Source organism: Pleuronectes platessa, chromosome 22, assembly GCF_947347685.1.
Source record: "Pleuronectes platessa chromosome 22, fPlePla1.1, whole genome shotgun sequence".
NCBI lineage: Eukaryota > Metazoa > Chordata > Actinopteri > Pleuronectiformes > Pleuronectidae > Pleuronectes > Pleuronectes platessa.
In genome coordinates, this window is record NC_070647.1 from 12,332,413 (window position 1) to 12,354,725 (window position 22,313).

Consider the following 22,313-nt stretch of genomic DNA (forward strand, 5'->3'; position numbering starts at 1 on the left):
GTCAATGGTGGTAGAAGCACACACACGGCACTAACAGGGTTCAATTCCCAAACACGTGAAGTGAGTTTTGTGACTCCAAACGGTGTCTCGGGCTCGCAAGTCTTTTTTAAATAACAAACAGATATGTATTTTTATTTATTATTAAATCATATATTTATTTATCATTTCCTCAACGACTAGTTATATGTGTCCCTTCTTTTCTTTGGGGGGGGGGGGGGTCCAGTTGTTCCACCTTCACCTGCAAGTCCATCAGCCCATTTGCTAGTCATTTCCTTTTTCTTTGTCCTCCCTTCCCTTCCCTCCATCCTTCAGGGCTGTGATCGGGATGTGGTGATGACAGGAGTGATGGGAAAACCAGAATCTCAGAGAGCCGTCGTGAAAAAGCGTGGAAGACGTCCAGTTCATCCTCTGCCATCCATCTCTCATTCGGCGGTTCACACAACCCCATACACACACAGACACACACACACACACACACACACACAAACATGGCCACGCAGCAGCTTCTGCAACTGCATGTGAAAAAGTGTTTTCTCATCGGAGGGCGAGAAGGAAATAAAAAGATAAGAGCAGCTTTGTCAGATAATGGAACTTATCGTCTCGACTCATCCGAAACAAAACCCTGAAAAAAATCACCCTCCTGGATCCGTCACATTCCATCATCCCACCACCCCCCCCTCCTCTCCTCCTTTTCCACCCTCTTCCGTCCTTCCCCCCGCTGTCTGTCATGTGCGCTATTTACACACAAACTGGTCCACGAGCGTCGTGCAGCGCTTGCACTTGACGTAGCAGCACCAGTGGAACTTGCAGTGGCAGCGCTCGTGCTTGTAGGTCTTGAACTGGTCGTAGCCCCGGCCGCAGCACATCAGCTCGCAGCCGTCCATGCCCTCGGAGGTCTTGTTGCAGAGGCGGCCCAGCGTGCCCAGGGAGCCCGTGGTCTCGTTGCGGAGGCAGTAGTCCGGGCTGGGGTCGATGTAGACCAGGTCCTCCGGGGTCGGGGTGTTGAAGCGCTTGTCCACCTGCTCCAGCTTTCCCTGGATGAGATATGGAAAAAGATGGATTTGTGAGATTTCCAGATTTTTCGGGGTCACCCTGGAGGGAGAGGTGCATCAGCTGTGACTTCATTACCTTGCGTCCGGTGCGCATGGCGGCGGCACTGTCGTACTTCTCCTTCAGAAACTCCCCGACGCGTCTGAAGTCGGCCAGCTGGAGCCAACAGGTCTTCAGGCTGCAGGAGCCCGAGACTCCGTGACACTTACAGGCCACGTTGGCGAGATTATACACGGCCTGATGGAGCGAGAGACAGAGAGAGAGAGATGTTGTCACCCACAGTTTGTTTCTTCACGCCTCATTAATCAATATCTTATCCAAACAAGGTCAACAGAAAGGAAAACTCCTCTGTATATCTTCCATCCATCCAGTATCTGTGGTTTTCCGCTGATGGTAACTATGTACTATCATGTATTTTATAAGGGGTTCTTGAGATTTTATTCCGTAAGAAATGTTTTCCATGACATAATCATATCAAAAGAATTATCAAAAGTCCACTTCCAACTCACTTTAATGTAACAGGATACTTTTTTGCAGCCTTCCTTGAAAATCAAATCGATGTAGAAGAGTGTAATATTGGGAATTTGATGTTTGCGTGTTTTACTTCTCACATAACAAGTTAACGTAGTGGCTCATCAGAACTACACAGGATCTGGATTTGCCATTATCCACTGAGGCCTGCACAACTGTTTCCTGCTACGCTGCTGTCATCTAGTGGTGAAGGTGTGTCAGTACAACCTCTCATCTACAGAGGTTGCAGAAAACATGACCTCAGCAAACTGAACCAAGGAAAAAACATCAGGGAAATCCAGATGATTCACAGTTTCTAACCATAGTACATACACATATTGGACCCAATCACGATGGATGGATAGATAGATAGATAGAGAGATAGAGAGATAGATAGATAGATAGATAGATAGATAGATAGATAGATAGATAGATAGATAGATAGATAGATAGATAGATAGTTAGATAAATAGATAAATAGATATATAGATAGATAGATAGTTAGATAAATAGATCCAAATGCAACCCACTAAGCAAGATGTAATAATGTAAGATCAAAACTATACAACATATAAAGAATACTAACATATTGAGGTGAAGTGTTGCAGAAGACAATCTCACAAACTCTGCCCTTCTACACCTGATGTGATTTGACTTTGTCTTATTAAACAGATTTGGGATTTACTCTGAGTTCTCCTCCTCCACTTGAGCCTGTTATCCCTCTCCTCTAAGTCACTTCTGCCACATGACTAAATGTAACAGTAGATCCACATGTGCCAGCTGAGCACTTGTTCATGCGCCACTGCACTTAACAGGGGGGACGTTCCCTCATCCAAATAATCTTTACGCAGCTGTGAACCTGGAAACACGCCTGTCTCTGGGTTTCTGTCAGCGCCGTGTGGCGGAGCAGAACCCGCCTCACTGTTAGAATGTGCCGAGAAACGCATAAACAAAGGGGGAAAATGCAAAGCAAAGAAAAACAAAGAAAAGATCTTTTTTTTGACGCTGTCAATTCTGCTCCACCAAACTAAAACAAACATCTGACTCGGAATAGACGGTCCAGTGGAAACCATAGGAAATGAGGCTCTATTGTGAATTGACTTTCCCACACGGCTCCTATATAGAAAGCAGTCATTTTAGAGACTACATGTATAAACAGTTACAGTGTGACGTGTTATTATCTGAGCTGTAAAGTCAGCAGCTCTGAGTGAACTTTATTTCAAAAGTTAACTTAAAAACAAAATGCTCCGGCTCAGTGTCAACTTTACGAAACTTTTTTAATCAATATATATTTGAGTGTGTGAGTAAATAAATAAATAAAAGCCAGAACAGGAAACAGGAGATTTATGATGCTGGCAGCAGTGAACTTTACGGGGAGCCCTTCACCCCTGCAGTTTTACCAGGTCGCTTTAACAGCATTCAGTAAACAAGTCACATAACCCACACACACAAACACACACACACACACACACACACACACCCCTCCCCAACACACACACACTCACACATCCTTTATACACAAGTAGTGTGTCGCTAATCATGGATTACGTTATTTTACTTGAGAACAGATCCTTTGACTCCGATTCTATTATTTCCGGCTCCTCACACAGACCCATCCCTGTGTCTCCTCGCGTTGCCTGATCTCAATTACCTTCTCACCTCTGTGCCCCTCACCCCCGCATCTGACCCCCACCTCCCACCCCTGCTCCCCTCTACTTTACTACCCAGCAGGCATAGCACTCGGCACCCTCCAATCCTGCCGTTCGACCCCGATGACCCCGACAAACAAGCCGCTGAGAAGGAGAGGGGACAATGACATGTTGTCGATTGTGGAAGAGGAAAAGCTACATTTAAATTTTACCACGCCAACTTTCTAGACTCTAGGATTCATTCTTTAAAGGTTATTTGCATTTATCTTCAGGGGGGAAATCCTCGTATTTCAGATTTCATCTTAGAAATAAGATAAGATGCAATAATCAAGACATTTCTAAGGATATTAGGGAACCAAATCAAATTTTTGAACTTCAGCTGATAAAAGGAACTAACTTAAGATGCTTTCAGACAGGTGCTGGACTCTGGACATGTTCCTGATGTTTTCTGGAGGGGCTGTATGTGAGTCTGCCAATGTCAGAGTCAGTTGCTCAGGACAGTTTCTTGAACTGTTCCTGCCAGCCTCCTGGTAAGATGTCCAGAAAATGTCAGATTGAGCCCACGTGAGAATTCGGCTAGCAAACCTCAGTTCACTGACGGAGATGTGAACCTAGAGTTTTTGCAGATAGGAGACGATGCCAGTGTCCATGGGCTTTGAACAACAACACGTGATTTCTGCAGCTGAATTGATAAGTCGTGTGCTGCCTCCTGCCGCTCTGTACAGGCGCCATCCCTCGCCTGGATGTCCTGCACATTTCACTTTTGTCGTGAACACGCCCGGCCCGAACACTCTCCTGCTGCGCTCTTCACATGTGAAAGGCAAACTCCACAAAACGTCCGAACCCAATTTCCCACCGGATCTACTGATCTGATGCATTTTTTACCACTAGAATCGATGTCATTTTTTTTCATTTACATTCAATAACTTCGAGCCTCATTATATGTATGAACAGAGCTATAGAAAGATTTGTCATTACTACACATTGTAAGCATCAAATAACCTCATACTGTCAAACTGTGCATGTGTGTGTCCAGCATCATACTGAGCTATTCAGTGGGTCACGCCTGCTGGGCGCAATGACACAGGACCTTATGAACACACACACACACACACACACTCCCACACGCGTTCAGTCATGCGTAGTGGAGACACGGTCTCTGTGTCAAGCACAATAGGTTCTGCTCAGGCAGGGTTAGGGGTTAGGAGCGGGGTGTGTGTGTGTGTGTGTGGGGGGAGTCAGTTCTAGGTTGAGTCGGTGCTATAACGGGGCAGACATAGAGAAAACAGCTCGGCCTTTGTGACAGGAGAAGCAGTAAATGAGGAGCACAGAACAGAGGAGACGAGAGACTGCAGTGTCTGTTGGACGGAGCAGCTTAAAGTCCAGTGCACAGATGAGCGTCAGGCTCTAGATTTCATCATCTGTCCATATCTGCAAAGGTCAACACGTCTCATCTAGATGCAGCCAGATAGTTATGACTGCGATTGTGCAATGTGGGGACACTTATATGCCGACTTTTGAAACTGAAAAATCTATGTTAAACTTTAAAATACCATCTAACATTTGGCATATGCCCTTGTTTAATCAGTATCTGCTTCTGCCAACGTTTCAAAGCATTACTTTTACATCAAATAGAAAGAATGAGTGTGTTTCATTCATCTATTCAAACTGAGGCACTTTTAGTATCTTTGGAAAGATCTTGTTTTTAATTAAAAAAATACTTTTGTGTGTCTGCACATTGCTCCGTGGACCAGGATTCAGAGATGAGGTCCTTGAATGATCTTATTTAGAAAGTACACAAAATCACACAGATCAAAAACGTCCACACACCAGTTGATGCTCCCAGAGGATCCTTGTTTTACCTCTGACAAAGGTGAATAAAGCTTGTGGGTGCAGCGGACATTTCTCTTCTATTTCCCAAATCAGATCTGTTGAGCTTGTGTCCTCAACAGGTTGACAGATACATCTGAAAGTTCTCTCTCTGTGTCTAGATCAACAACGTGCCCTGTTATTGTCTTCAGACCGGGAATGTGCGTCCAGTTGTTTTGGTGTCTATGTGACGAGCACTGCCTCATTTGATTTGTGTGGAACGGAGACAGTGGACCTGGGTGAGTGTGTGCATGTGTGTGTGGGTCTTTGCTTTGAGAGTCGGGGGAGTGTGACGGAGTCCCATTCCTCACCCTGTGTCTCGGTCTCCAGACGCTTGTACACACACACACACTCACACACACACACACACACACACACACACACATACACACACACACTGAAGAACACACACATACACAGCGGCACGCCCCTGTCACCTCTACAAAAGCCCGGTGGTTTGCCTTGTTCAACCAAGTGAGACAAATCCCGCTTAAGACAAACCGGCGTGTCCCGAAAGAAAAAAGAGAGGAAGAAGGGATGGAGGGAGGGAGGAGAGAAGAAACTTGTCTTCCCTTTTCATCCCTGTCTTCTCCTCTCTTCCAATCCAGTGGACAGACAACAATGAAAGCGAAGAATCAAAACTGGAAAGAGGGAGGAAAAGTCATTCAAAAGGAAGTGTGTTACAGAACTACGTGTGTGTGTGTGTGTGTGTGTGTGTGTGTGTGTGTGTGTGTGTGTGAATATAAGGTCGTAGCAGTAGATCTTTCCCTCATACACTCCACTATAGCCCCAGTGGGACCCTCAGCAGAAACACAACCTCTCCAGACCCTCACCTTCGACCTCTGACACACACACATGCACGCACGCACAAAAACCAGACACACAGTCTCTCACACAAATTAAATGGAGCTGAGCTGTGCGCGCAGTTAAACACACATATACACACACTCATGGAAACACACACACACACACACAAAGACAGACGCTGAACGTCTCTTTCTTGTAAACAGCTTAAACAAAGCTTCTCTGAAGATAAAAGTGAAGATAAACACATCTTTAAGATCCACTCTGTACCTGAATGCCCAAATGGACCTTTTACAAGGGAAATGTGTGTGTGTGTGCGTGTGTGTGTGTGTCCCCACACTTGTGCATGTGTGTTTACATCCCAGTCAAAGGTGAAAGGTTTCTTTTAGTGCATTTCTCCACCTGAGAAAATTTCCAAACACGCTCCTACGTCAAGTTGAGAGTCTCTGAATGTCTCGGGATGGCAGCCGGCATGGGACAAAAAACGTACTTGTTTGACAAAACATGAGTAGTAATTTGTTGTTTTCTTGCACAATTAATTGCTTAAGCTTCATTAAAATATCATTTGTGCAACTATTCGGTTGTCGATTATGCTGCTGCATTCGTGTAGGAGGATATATTTGTGTGTGTGTGTGTGTGTGTGTGTGTGTGTGTGTGTTACTCCGATGGAATGTGTGTTGACCTAGCGACCTATCCAGACTCCAAGGGCGTTAGCAGTTATACCATTTGGACCCTCCCAATAAATAACCTACACACACCCACAAACATACTGGCAGGTCAGGCAGTTGGGGGCCACCTTGACTCACACACACATTCCTTACAGACAGACACACACTCACACTCACACACAAACACACTTACACACACAGGGTTAAGAGTCATGGGTACACACTCACTTCCAGAACTCTGAACTTCATCCCCCCCTTTTTTTTTCCCAGAGACAAAATAGAAGAACAGGTGTGTGTGTCCGTACCTGTCTCCCTGCTTCGTTGTTCTGCACGTTCATCATTGTGCGGGCGTGCTCGGCCGACCCGCGGGGGTAATTCTTCTCCCTCTCCCTGGCGTCCACGAACTCGCGTGCGAACCGGTAGCCGTAGTGAACATTGTCGCCGCAGCCGCCCCACAGCCAGTCGCGCGGGAGGTCACGGGGTCGTGCGGCCCGGCTGCAGCCGCAGGTGGAGAGCTCGCCCTCGCGGCACGCCCGGCTGATGGCGTTGACCACGCCCGCCGCGCTTATGGCGTAAGTGAAGGCCGTTTCCCTGGAGCCTGAAAGAAGAAACAATTTACTGACGTGAGAATTGACACACAATAAGATTAATTTGGTCATAATGGCTGCCATTTTAATGTAATCAGTGCTTTGCTCAGTGTGTGTGTGTTTGTGTGTGTGTGCGTGTGTGTGTGTGTGCAATCCCCTGACTGGAAACATGGGTAGCTGCTCAGGTTAACTCGCCCCCTCCCCAACACACACAGCAAACAGCCCCACACCCCTGTCGACCCAACAATAGACAATAGCTGTGGTTTTAGGCTCTAACTCAGAACCTGTTTAAACCCAGCAGCTTCAAATACCAGCTCAGTCGTCCATGACACACGTGAGGGAAACAGATCAGCTTCATCTCACTCATTTGGGACTTTTTGTCATTTCTGTGTCACTGTCCTGCCTCGTCCCCTCTTATACTTTAGGACCAGTTCCTTCAGATTACCAAATAAACCTGTATGTACTTCTTCATCTGTACTGGTATCAAGCTTTGAGATGCTTCTGTTTTTCCCTCCACTAATAAAGTTGAAATTCAATTTGTTATTCTCAAAGACAAGAGGAAGTATGTTAGAAAAGTTCTGCCACAACATTCCTGTTCCTCTGTTTTGATCTGCACAACTTACTGCCTCACAAACACTCCCTCTACAAACTGTTGGCAGAGTGATGCTGCTAAATGTCATGTTTCATCAAATCCTCTCCCTGTTATTGAAAGCTTAGAAAAACCTGTGATTGTATGTTCATTGTACATCTTAAATAGTTTTAGAGTACGTTGAGCTACCAAAGGTGATATATAAATTAAGTTTATTATTATTAAAGAGATATACATTTATCAGAGCTATATCTAATATATCTGCAACTAAATTAAATGCTATTCAACCTGCCATCAGCTCATAATGCTAAGTTATAGAGTTTGACAAAATCCAGACATTTTAAAGATAAATAAATGCAAAAAAAATGTAACAATACTTCAGCGATCAATCCTTAATCTCTTACTCTGTGCAGATGCTTGGATCATGGGGGTTTCAGGGGACTTTGTGGGCCCCAGGCCAAAGGGATCAATCTTCAAATGATAGCAATAATAATAATAAATAATACTAAAGTTCAAGTGCACACACATTGAAATGTCTTCAACCAAACTGCAGGAAGTTAGTGGCAAGGGGCCTTTTTAGAGGGCTTCTGACCGTGTTGTCATTCCAGTCCCATGTAGGTTCTCACAAAATTGTCTTTGCTGAGGACTAACGTATTCATCCGTTCTCAGGGGCCCGTTTCTCAGATAGGGGCCCCAGGCAATTGTCAGCTTTGCCCTCCCTGTTGCAACACACTAACCCATATTAACCAATTCTATTGACTTGGGGGACTAACGCCATCTTACACTGGGGAATACACAACACAACCTGCATGTCCTATTCTCCACATTAATACACAAACCGTTTCAACACACAGGGAAGTAAGAAAGAGGACAAAGACCACGAAAAGTGTTGTGAAACTCCACGATTTACATGTGAAACAGCTGAGAATCCCACATTACCACAGGGCTGAGGCTGAATTTACACCACAGTGACACTTTATGAGCGGTGATTCCAGTATCTGACTTTTAACGTGATCATCATTTTTCTATCTTTAACTTATATTAAAAATCTGATCTCACGGTGATTGAGAATCCAACACAATGTCGACCTGTTCCACACAAAGGTCTGAAACTCTGGACTGACTTTGACAGTTTTCTTTATGGGATTTTTTCAGGTTCACTCTGACATCCCTATCATTTCAAATGAAACTACTGTCTGAGATATTAAACAGTGACTCTCAGGCTTTAAAACATTTTTTGGGGAAGATTTAGATGTTATAGAGCCTTAAAATTTGCTTTATAAATACACATGCCGCACAGAAAACACACACATATTTATATGTATGTGTATACATATTGCTAATTGTGTAATGTGCCTGACCCATCCATAATCCATCCATCTATCGTGTTAAAGATATTGGGCTGTTATATAAAGAAACTTGAGTATTTTCTATCATAAAAGTGCTTTGCGGTGTGGCTCTATAGAATACCACAGAATCCACAGCCGGCCGCAGACAGACAGACGGACAGACAGGTATGCATGCAGATGTGAGTCGTGTTGGCTGCTCATTCAGGTTTTCCGCAGCAGTATCACACAGCCAGGGCGAGGGCGCATGTTAAACACGCAGCAGGATCATAATGAGACGCAGGCGCAGCGGTTTATGGGACTGGAGGAGCCTCCACTTCAAATAGCAGGTCCGGATGTGCCGGCTCGGTGTCAGCTCATCGGCGCATTTCAAAAGAGGAGCCGCAGGACAATGGAGCGACTCACACCTCCGCATAAGAGCGACTGTCAATAGAGAGAGAGGCGCACAGAGGAGCGCAGACAGAGGAGAGAGGCGCAAACACCTCCGCTGGCGGACTGACTGCCCCGCAGCGGAACTCACACTTACTTGTTGATGAGAGCTTTCCCACATCGCCTGCTGGGAATTAGACGCTCAAGCTGCTGATCCAGGGTCTGAGCGACACCGAGATATGTATTAAAAGTGGCTGGAGACACACGAAGCGTTTTATATCTGGGTAATGATGTGGGTTTTACGCGTTAGGTCTTTTTCCAGCAGCGACTCATGTCCCCGGTTAGATAAGCCTGAGTGAATGGACTCAGTGCGCCTGCGCGTAAAGTGCCAACGACAAGTGAACTGTGGGCGCCAAGAAATCCCACTTTTATTTATGTATCATAACGTGAAAGGTTATTCATATTACAAATAAGTGGACTCATAAGATGAAGAAAGAAAGAAAAAAGAAGAAAACACTTCTCTCATTGATATAGAAAATGAAATGTGAAGACTATTATAAAAATATGACTAAAATTGAATTCCAACCGTCTCCAGACATTTGTCTTCCATACGAGAAAAATGGCCGACAAAAAAAAGAAAGGATGAGAGAAAGAAAGATCAGTGTTTGTCTATGGTTTCCAAATATTAAATATTACAAATAATAGGACTAATAATGGTCAAGTTCAATTCAAGTCACCTCTAGATATGATTAGTTTAGGAGAAAATCAACAGGGTCAACAGAAGAGAAAGACCGAAAAAAACAAAACCCTTACGCTTCACTGCAAACTCTTTAACAAGTAATATACACCGGGAAACATAGAGCCTGAATATTATGATGACAGGCGACAGGTGAAGAGCCAAAATTTGATAAAACATGATCAAGTTGTTTGGGAACAAATATCTCAATGGCTGTTTACTTTCACATTCACACTACCTGACACACTCTAGTGTTTTTCCATGGGGCTACATCCCCACCTCATGAGTATAAGTGGGACACTGCCTGAATCAACAGTATTTACCTGACGTGCCACTTTATGTCAGCAGCCAAACCAACAACTGTCTGTTCATTTAATCTGAATCTAACGTATCTCCACAGGATCACATCTGTCTCCACCAAACCTCCACACCTTCAGCTTCAGGCTAAACAAAAATGTGTTGTATTTTCTCAGTCTGTTATGTGACTCAACTCAAACATCCTCCTCTATCATGATCTGCACGACCTGTCCAAACACCATGGGCGTGTTTTTCCACACTGATAATCACCATAACATCCCTTTCAAAATAAGACTAAATTAGTCGGTGCATTATTAGAACCATCACCTGAGTTACTGTATAGTTGATGTCTGGATGCTGTCTTCGGGCTTCAGGGGTTTCATCTGGTCATTTCTCGTTTGATGTTTTAAAAATATTGACATATCTGATTCTGTCTTCTGATTCTGCCTATGTCTCTCTTTCTTATCTGATTAACCTTTATCTCATGTGTCTTTTATTGCATCTTCCTTTAGCACTTTTTTTTATTTTATGGTTTTTCCTTTCCAAAGTCTGTAAAAGAACTTTGACTCCACTCCTGATGTTTGTGTTATGCTATATAGAAACATCTGACTTGATTTCAAATCTGACACAGTCGCATGGAACTAAAGGGAACAGATACAGCTGCTTCTTAAATCTCAAACACAAACAGTCCGTGCTGTTCCTGATTCCTCTGTTTTCATCCGTCAACTCACCGATCTGCATGACCCGTCCGAACACAGATGTGTTGTCCACGGTGCTGCAGTTCCACCTCCTCTGTCTGAACTGGTACTGGCACTCCTTGATTCCAGTCTTGGCTCCGTCCCCGATGTGGATCATGTGGTCCTGGTACAGCTGGCAGAGCTTCCTCTGGCCCTGCGGACCACACAGCAGCAGAAGAGGAGAGATTAGCCGAGATTAGTCCGTTAATGGTTTGTTACTTTAGTCGTCTCTGCAGGGAAATACTCCCTCTGAGTACAGAAGAGGAGCTGGTAGGAACATAAGGTGCTCAAGAGACTCAAGCAGCCCTTGTTGACATCATGAGAGTGGTAAGGGTGGTGTTTGTAATATTTGAAAATGCATTTCCTCGGGATCTTACCTGAGAGAGTCCAGACAGCTGACTGCAGAGAGGCTGCGCTCCGATGATGTACATCTCCGGCCGCTGGATCGGGGTCAGAGCCAGTGACCTGAGAGACAGAGACCATGTTAATCCTCATTTCAAACTAATAAACCGAATCTATTAAACTCACAGATAAAGTGGCTGAGACTGAGCCTCTGTGATGTACGACTCTCTCTGTGAGAGCAGGTCGGTGCTGCAGAGGACAAAGTTCAGAGGCAGGTTTTATTAGTGCAAGCGGCCTATAAAATGTAGATAAATAGACTCCTGTGGTGAACATCTCTGCAGACGCTATCTTCGTGGTCTGTTTCTTTTTCCTTTACAACAAACAGAGTGCTGTAATTAAACATGTTAATCGTGTTGGTCTCAGAAAACAGAGTAAAACTGTCCCAAAACACAGAAAATGACAGTTAACTCTTTCTGGTGTCTTATAAAGACTTTCTGAGCAAAGTTAAATCCAATTCGAATGACTATATCTGTTTGTTGTCAATTTCAACAAATGTAATTCACATCTATGAAACAATTCGAGGAATGGGAGCATCGTCCTCAATTTGCATTTGGAGATTTGACCCTCTCCTTTCCCATGTTGTTTTAAGGACTCAAACCATGCACTGATTAAAGTTACAGGTGAGCTTTCACAAACCTGCACACATCGTCCACTGCATCGCCACAGATGCATGTTTGAACGTCAAGAACAAGTGTGTTGTTAATTGACTCGAAGGCGCAGAAGCAGCAGGCCACCTTACAGCGCCATTTGGGCCTCAGCCAGGGTAAATATTGTGACAGAGCCTTCACATTTGTTCCATTCATTGTTAGTGCTCCACCACACGAATGGAACATCGCGGCACGACGCAAAGCTACCCCCCCCCCCCTAAAACACACACGCACGCAAACATGAGGCAAAACAGTGCGAAGCCTCGGATCAAAATGTGCCAGCTGTCATCTTTATCAAGAGTCTAGACGCAAGAAATGAGGATGATAAGAGGAGAATCGGAACCTCCCGTGCGTAAAAGCCAAATTACGCACATTTCAAACGCAAATTTAAGGGTGAGGACGATATTATACCATCAAATCTTCAACCAAAAACAATAAATATAACTTATTCTAACCACCAAATGGAGGTCAATTCATCCAAAGTTTGGTAAAATCTTAAAAGAAAAAAACAAAACAGTGATCAATGAGTTACTCACCACCACGAGTTGGCATCCACCACCAGCAGTTGGGAGCTGCAGGCGAGGAAGGCGGCTGCCAGCAGCAGATGTCGGACAGCACCGGTTCTCCTTCTCCGGACAGGCCTGTTGTCCATGGTCCGCTGCGTCACCGCCTCACAGCCGGTGTTTGGGGATACGCTCCGCTGTTGAGACATGGGCACAGAGTGAGGGAGGCGTCCCTGCACAGCCCTGCCGGGTCTCTGGTCTCTGGGCCTGGACGCAGAAAACCCTGAAAGCTGGCGATGCGTGAGGCAGACTCACGTGTGTCCTGATTTTGTGTCCAAGTTTTTTAGTCTCCAATGGCCTTTTACCCTTTCCTCTCTTCTGTCTCTATGTTAAAAAGAAAATTCCTCTCAGAAAATGTTGAAAAAGTCTGTGGATGAATCCAAAATTGATCTGAAATTACAGCAGCATGTTTCTAGAAGCTCTTCAGCGCTATACTTGCAAATAAAACCAGAGTCCTCTTTACTTAAAACGCCGCTAAGATGTGCGTTAAATGGTTTGGCATCAGTGGGATTTTACGCAATGAGACAGACGTTATCTCCCTTATCCTCTGGCTCTAAAAAAGGAAATAAAACATGGTGAAACAAAACATAGCTTCAGTTCGTAGGGTTGTTGTCTTGAGCAAAGATTAACAAGGAGAGCAAAACGCTAATTGAGCAGAAAACCGACTGTTCCTTTCCCTTCCTGTGCCCTAACAGGCCACTCCACATCTCCCTCTCTATTTCTCTCTCTCTCCCCCGACTATACACTCCTCCTCTTCTCACCCCCACTTCACCTCAGACCAGACCACTCCATCTCTCCCTTCCTCCACCCCCCTTTTACGGCCATACATCGCGCACGCCTGCGCGCAGAGCAGCAGATCAACAAATGGGTGTTTTCAGTCTGGAAGCACCTGCGTTACTGGAGACCTTGAGTTCACAAGGTTTGGAAAGGGCCAAACTGAAACCCAATGGCAGGAAATCATTAATCTATTACTAGGTTTTAAGGACGATCAATCACTGATCCATGCATTGTTCATCCATGGACTCACAGTTTTGGTCATTTACTAAAGCTTAAAAGTGATATGTGTGCGTCACATTTTTACGTTAATCCAAATAAAGTTAGTAAAATAAGGGAAAGCAGAAAGCTGTTTACTGTATAGGCCAGAGAGGGAGAAATTCCTTTTATTAGCTGAAGTGGATAATTTGTTTGGATAAAAGGTGAGCGCTTCAAAATCGCCTAATCCCTTCTTCTTTGGTGTGCGAAAATAAAAGGCGACATACCGCCTCCACACACGTTTACGCACGGACACACACAATCACAAAGACGGCCGGGAGTCCTGCAAAGTCCGGGAAAGTAGAGAAAAGGCGTTTGGGAGCGAGCTCCCCTCAATTCGTGACCCGGTCAAAGACGCACAGGGTGTGTGCGCGGTGGAGCTGCGGTGGAGCTGCCTCTTCTGATCCGACTCACCGCTTTTCTAAAGAATCAGTGCGTCCACAGGCGACAGGCAGGTTACACCGGGGCCCTGAGATTTAAAGAATCTGCACCCTGAGGGTTTTAAGACTTTATAATATATAAAAAGTGAATCAAGACGAAAGAAAAGAATAACTCTGAAGGTATCAAGACAGTATTTGGAAACAGATTCCTCAGTTTTACGCGTTCTAAACCCCTTGGGGATCTATTTTATTATTATTAGACTAACAGATCAGTTTAAACACAAACCTTCACACCAACAAAGACCACTACGTTTATTTTAATCTAAACTTAATTCCATATATTCACCTTTTCATCTATATTGCTAAAATATGTGATATCTTTTGTGTTATAAATTCTTCGACATGTCATTCTAGGGTTTCTGTTGGATCAGAGTCGGATGTCATTCGTCTCTGCATGACAATAGATTCGCAGCAATGTTAAGCAGGGGCCACACACCTTTCATCTCCCGGGAGCCCCCGACGTTCCCTGTGACACACACACACACACACACACACACACACACACACACACACACACACACACACACACACACACACACACACACACACACACACACACACACACACACACACACACACACACACACACACACACACAGTGAAGTGATCTAACTGGCTGCCTTCAATATACATCTGACTGCTGCTTGATATTCTGTGTGTGTGTCAGAGTCAGGTTGGTCGGGTGAGTAAACATGTTTTAGGAAACAGAAACGTGTTTATATTGCGAAACAACATAAAAACAGGTTGGACTGAAAGAGTCTGTATTTAAATATTGTCTGTATTCAGACGTTTCCATCTCCATATACAAGAGGCACCTTGCTTCTGGTTTCCGTTTGTACGCTTCAGGTTACTGAGACAACAGCGCCACCACTTGGCCCAAAACACACATTTCTCTGTATCAGCTGCTATATCAGTGTCTATATTATATAAGAATCTGGAGTAATGGAATTTATTTACATTAGATAGAGGTACTGTTTTGTGACATATGACAGTATCATGTATAACATCTTATATACTGCACGGTACCATATACGATATACTGTAATAAACTGTATTTGTACTACTTTATATTTCAGTATGTAACTGTTGTCTTTAATAATTCTATTCTATTCTATGATACACTCCTGCAGACTAATGCAAATAATGGTGAAGCAGTACATTTAGAAGTGATCAAGACAAAAGTTTACAAATTTGTTTTTAGTTTCAAGTCATTGTTATTTTTGTCGACTCATAGTTGTGTTTGTTTCTCTCCCCGAGACTCAGGAGAATGGAAGACTGCGACAAAACAATGACTCAGGATTATTGATGACAGACCAATCAGCAGCCGCCCAGTTATTAATGATCAGCCTTTCACTGACATCACAGCGCCATCTACTGCTTTGATAGGAGGGAACTGCAGAAATTCTAGGGTCTGTATTTCAAGATATCGTGTCTCTCGAGCTTGTAAAAGGGTTTGGAGAAAAGTTTTACATTTCAAAACAGGATGTATTTAGGTAGAGACATTTGAAAAAAATAAATGTTTCTGTGTTCTTTGATAATTAAAACAGTGATAGTCTCCTTATTTGGGAACTAAGGAGGCCAACAGCTGATTCTGGGACAGCATCAGAAATAATGAACTGAAGCAGCCACACTGATATTTGACGTATAGTCGCAGCAGTAGTGAACTTGCGATGTGCTCGTTGAAACACAAGGAGGAGCAGTTCAGCCTCGCTACACACACGCAGCCAAAGGAGAGGCAGTGAGGGTTGATAGCACTGAGACAAAACTTTGGACCAAGTGAGATAAAGAAGGAATGAAAGAGGAAGGAGGGGAAACAGGGAGGGTGGAAGAGAGAGGGAGTGTCCAAGTAATGGATACACAGTGAGGGAGGCAGACGGAGAGCGAGAGAGAGAGATGGGGGACTTATCCCTGGAGGATATGAGCAATAGTCATGCAACAGGGAGCAATGCCTGAAAGAGTCGGCATGCAGCCCCACTCGCTCGTTTTTTATTGCCGTCAGTGCCAGGCTGCAGCGAGAGAGCCAGGCCGCTTCCTCCTGCAGGGAAAGCAGCTGCGCTCGGCTGATGTCTGAGCCGAGCCCCTGGAAGCCGCCGATGCCAAAATTGCTAATTGCCAATTTTTAGAAATGACTGTCACTTGAAAATTGATCACCCTCTAGTTAAATATAATCCTTGGAGTGTATATGGAGGGAGTCAGGGCAGAGCGAGAGAAAAGAGGATCCATGTGACACATTTGATGAGGGTATTTGTTTTCTTGTTGCAGCTCAGGGAATCACAGTTGCAGCATCTCAGCCTCAGGTAGGAGACTTGAACCCCCGTCTGAGGCGGATTTCAGAAGAATCGTGCAAACAGCTTCTGAGTTTAAGGGTTAATTTCTCCAAAGGACGTGGTGCATAAAGGTGCGTCCTTCTCAAACCAGGTACAGGCCAGACTCAACCTGAGCATCGTCCCTGGAAGAGACAGCCTGTCCTCAACAGTGCATTCAAACTAGAAGCAGAAATATTCTAGTGTCTCACTGGTCAGCTGCTTTCAACCAGTGGTGAAGCAAATATCCAGATCTTTTACCAAGTGTAAAATAAAACCTCTTTATTACAGTGGATAAAAACCCTTTATTGAACATGTTGAGTTAAAGTTTAAAAACATAACAAACATATACATGAGTCAATAATGATAATGCCAAAAAAGATATTATGAAAGCAGCATGAATTTGATACTAAGTGTATCAATTTTGAACCTGAATTTACAACGTGAGTACATGTACTTTGTTGCTTCCCATCATTTCCAGCAAACTGTGAATATGTATTAATTTCCCAGTGCAGCACCAGTTGTAATGTTCCTCTAAAATGCACGATGAACAACTGGAAACCTGAGCGCCTTTTACTTGCATCTCTCATGTTTCCTTCTTTCCTGCTGGCTTCACCAAGAGGTCAAAGGTCAGGCACAGCAGCAGAGCACGACCCTGCAGCCTGAAGGGACTCAGGGGTTTACCTAAGGACCCTGTGGGACGCTTTCGTCCTAAGCATATTGCACTAGAGCTTGACAACACCAGAGCTTTGGTCCAGTGGGAGAGTTTGGGGTTTGAGGAGTTATAGGAGCGGTGGAGTTTCAGGAAATTGTTGAAGAAAGAGAGGGATGCCTCTCCTCTGACAGCATTCATCGGGTGAGTCCAACATGGAAGAACCATAAACCAGAACGGTTTGGACTGTGATTGGCTTATGTGCAGACCCAGAAATTGCTCTTTAAAGGCAATTTTTGGGTCTGTAGGTTGAATTTGTTCTGGCGGCCATACAAAGTCAGTAGAGGCTGATGAGCAGCAGAGTAACTTGAGCAGCATATTTATCGACACATGAGTGTTTCAAGGGATTTTGAGGGCCTCAGGCAAAAGGCACCAGGGGGGCTACATCGAACAGAAGCAACCCCCCCACCTGTTTTGTCTACCTTACTCTTTAACACCCTTTTGACCATTAGATACGTAAATATTCCTTTTGTCCATATTTGTGCCCGTCTTCTGGTACAGAAATTGGGGGGTTAGCACAACCATCTCCGCCGTCGACATCTCTGAACTCTGCCCTCTACTGGATGTATTGTTAAATAGCCTTGCCGATGAATGGAAGAATGTGGGCAGTGACGGTTACATCATTCGAAACGCATGCATGTCTTCTCTTAAAGGCACATTAAGAGTCTAATCCACAATTTGTACCATTCGCAAACACACCTAGAAAATATACTCACTAATTCATACAGGGTTTTTTAGTGTTCTAACTCATTCTTTGTACATTTTCAGTCCTCGCTCATCTCTACCACTGTTTCTAAGCTCCTGTCGTTTTTCGTTTGATTAGATATAAAAACAACCCTGCAGAGCAGACATGGGAATATGTGGCAGACACATGGACACATGTACCAAAGAGCTCAAACTACAAATACAACCTGCAGCAGACCCACGGTTGGATGAAAGTATACCTGCTCCACTTACTGTAGCCATATACCTCAACTTCAGTCTCTCTCACTCTCTCTGTCTCTCTCTCTCTCTCTCTCTCTCTCTCTCTCTCTCTCACACACACACACTGGGGAAATGCAGTGGGACTTGGCAGCAGCTGAGAGAGACCCTGTGCTTTATCTCAGTCTTTGTTTTTGCACCTTACATGTGTATTTGCATGTTCGACGCTCTCTTCCATCCTCTTTCAGTCTGATTCTCACCCGTCATCCCTCCTTTCCTTCTCTCCTCCGTCCCTTCCTCCCACATTCTCCTATCCCCCCTTTCTCCAACCGCGTCTCCCTTCTCCGTCACGCTTGCTCTCCCCTCTCCTCCATCCCTCACTACCCGTCTCTGTCCATCTCCGCCCTCCCTCCCTCCTTCCCTCCATCCATCCTTCTGTCAGCTGGCAGAAGATGAGTCATGCCTCTTGCTGGGAGGCTCAAACTCTCTCTCTAAATATATCTCCTCTATACTTCTCCTCCTCGCTTGTTCATCGTCTCGTCCTCCCTCCATCTCACGCGTCTCTCACCATTTGTTTCTGTGCATCTCTCCGTTTTGTTGTGTCGCGCATGTTTCCTCCTTCCTTTGACAATTTCACTCCTGTGCGTTTGCTTTTTTGTTAATCTCTGTCGGTCTCAAAGTCACATTCATCAGCCGTTTATAATTCAATTCATCCTCCCTCTATCGTTACCTCCTTCTCTTTCTGGTTCCATCTGATCTGGCTGATAAATATAATCTGAGTCTAAACTCATAAATAAACCTGGACTAGATCAGTTTGGTGGAAATGGTACCACTGAGAAAGCTCTGGCACTGGACAGAAGCCCCGGGAGAGGCTGAATCCCTGATCGGGAAGCCCAGGGAGAAGCTGCTGTGGCCGGGTCTTATTCCCCTGATCCCCCCCTCTGGTGCCCTGGAGCTCTGCTGGTCAAACTACACTGGTCTCCTGATCCCATCCCTGGAGAAATTAACACGCTCAAACCTGCACAAACAGATTTGCAAGCATACACAGATGTATGAGCACACACAGAGAAAAAACAGTACACTTTTTATGATGTCACATTATTTCCCTCCAACTTTTGGTTTAGATTTTTTTTCAGGACAGATTACATCTTAACAGTGTCTCCATCATCTGGAATTTCTTTCCTTTCATCCCATCCTCTTTTGTCTACCACCCCTGTCCATCATTCAGTCTTATAAATTCAACCACATTTTGATTCCTTAACAATGAATTATTCACAAGTTGTTCATAGTTATCAGCATTGAGTTCTTCTTCATCTATCTTCTCCAATGTTTGTCATCACCGCCCACACACACATTTTGAGGGATTTTAAGATGATACACCAAACAAATGTTATGTAGATAGAAAATGTGACCTTATTTGGTTCACAGCCTCTCCTTGTGTTTTACAGCAACGGCTAATAGTCGCATATAAGTAGGACGAATGACAGGTCGTACAAATTTGACGTCAATAAAATGTGATGGACCTAATTTGGACTCAAATGTCCGTGGTTATTTTAAAGTTCTCTGATGTGGGAGTAAAGCTAACGAGTAAAAATAATTTGGCTCCACATTCAGTCACTGATGACTCATCTTTGTCTTTGCTGCTATTTATGGAAACACTTTGCATTTCACTCTGTTTTGTTAATATTTTCCTCTTATATGTCTCAGCGTTGTGAGTATTTGGACTTGGACACAGGTCTTGGCATTTTCTTAACAGGTCCAGCAAGGTTGTTAAATCCACTTCATATACTTCACTGGCTTATATTGTATTCCTGAAGGAAGCAGGGACTGGGAAAGAATAAAAACGTTACAAGCTAAAGATGGTTCTTTAAACTTCTAACTGTTTACACTGAGTGGATGAGTATAACCACCTACTACTCGCCAATAAATTTGAATGCGAACTCCAGAAAATGTCCGGAAATCTTTCTCCAGAGTTCAGTGCATGCCTGACAGCAGCGTGACTGATTGATCTAACACTGGTCGAGTGCTGGGAGTTTCCCCGATGCTTATTCGAAATGACTCGAACAGTTTCTCTGACATTAAGTGGGAGCGTTTACAGGCAGTGCCGCCAAATTACCACCTTTGTTGTGAGACGTAACTTTAAACAGCTTTGTTACAATTACTAATCTAACAACTCTTTGGAAGAAAAAAAAGCTCAACCACTTTCTAAAGAGTTGCTGGTATTTCCCCACGAACACGAGGTCGGACTTTCCCTCCACATGCACATCTCTTTCAAATGAACATGTGGCAGCTGTGGTAGACATGCAGAGCCTTCTGACTTTCACTTTAAGTAAGTTGGTAGGGCCCTTATCTTCAACTTATGTTGTCAGATTTCGAGTTTAAAGTTTGAATCTCCGGTGTTACAGAGGACATTTCTGTATCTATCTGAAATTCAAATCTTTTCCTTTGATTAGAGTGAATCATGACTATCAGAAATAGGTGATGCACCCGAATAAGAGAGTGGAAACTTTTGACTAGATGCTGTTCAGCCCTTGGTTCGTGCTTCATCTTCTAGAAGACTCAGATGCTGTCTCCTTCAAACTTGACCGTACTTGGCGTTTTTTAACATTTGCCTTGAACACAGGTGAATGGATCTGGCTTCCAGCTCAGGTAATCACACATGTACCTGCACATCAAAACCCCCAAAACCCGCTTTATCGCAATTTCTAGGATTAAAAATGTGCTGCTTTCCACCTTCATGGCTCTCCGCACAAAACCAGCCAGATAAACACACACACATACACACACACACCGATATCCAGCCTCATGCCAACAGATGACAGAGTGCATTGAGGAAATGCCAAAATGCTGACTACTGAGGGAGAGAGAGCACGCGGCTGAAAAATCTCCTATGTCAGACTGCAGAGCTGGCAGAAAAAAAAAAGCATTGTTGAGGACACACACACACACACACTCACACACCTAGGCAGCCTGTGTGGTGCACAAAAACTGGAGCAGGGTAGCAGTGCGTGCACACACACACACACACACACACACACACACACACACACACACACACAGCCTGAGAGGCACTGTGGCGAGACGGAAGCACAGACGGGCTGTCAGAGAGACTGAGGAGAAAGTGAAGAACAGGGAAGAAGAGAGGGAGGAAAGAGAAAGAAAGGCAGGTGGAGGTAGATGGAGAGAGGCATGAAAAGAGAAAGAGAGACGCAGAGAAAACAGGATGCTTGCATCTCCTGGCCATGACCCGCTGTGTTCTCCCTCTGTTTGCATCTGCTCTCCCCTTTCTCTCTTTTCAATCCCATCCTTTTTTAACACACTGAACTTTTTCTCTTGCTCTCATCACCTGTGAAGTAACGCCTCACTGTTTGTTCCCCATGTTGGTATAATATTGCAAATTTATGTTTGGAAATTTGTGATTTGCTGACCTTAAAACCTGTCTTCACATTAAAAAATGTATGATTGATTCAGGGACTTGCTTTTTTTGTCCCCACGAGGATGGACTGACACACAGACACACACACACACACACACACACACACACAGACACACACGCAGTGTTTCAATGCTGCACAGGTGAAGCCCCAGTGAAGCAAAACAACACCTGAAGGAACATAAAAGATTCATCACTTACAGTATACAGTGACGGCACACACACATACACACACACACACCAATCACACACACACAAAGCACTGATGTGTCTCAGGGCACTTGGTGCATTGTCTGCTTTGTCTTTCATATTTTGGTCTGTGTGTGTGTGTGTGCGTGTGTGTGTGTGTGTGTGTGTGTGTGTACGAGGAGAATCTACACAGTCATGGTAATATCCATTCAGGACGGTGTCGCTTTTCGGGAGGGGACGTGTTGACACACGCCCACGTAACCTTGGCAACCGGCGATCGCTGTGGGTGCAGATGAGGCACGTTGTCGAGGCGAGCAATTATCCAGTAAGAGCCCTCCCCTGAATCATCAAATGCAGACACATAAAGTCACACAAACAGAAGGAGACACACACATAATGGGTCACATGATGAGCAGAATCACACACACACACACACACACACACACACACACACACACACA

At 44.4% G+C, this 22,313-nt stretch overlaps 1 protein-coding gene across 1 annotated transcript; it reads right to left on the bottom strand.

Moving 5' to 3' along the window:
- Window positions 1-208: 208 nt before the first annotated feature.
- wnt5b (wingless-type MMTV integration site family, member 5b) lies at window positions 209-12,971 on the bottom strand. The gene is made up of 6 exons (XM_053414746.1): window positions 12,796-12,971; window positions 11,588-11,675; window positions 11,205-11,364; window positions 6,856-7,148; window positions 1,129-1,287; window positions 209-1,034 (listed from the first exon to the last, which is right to left on the bottom strand). Exons 1-6 carry the CDS (start codon window positions 12,969-12,971, stop codon window positions 735-737), a joined length of 1,176 nt encoding a protein of 391 aa, XP_053270721.1. The 3' UTR covers window positions 209-734.
- Window positions 12,972-22,313: the final 9,342 nt, after the last annotated feature.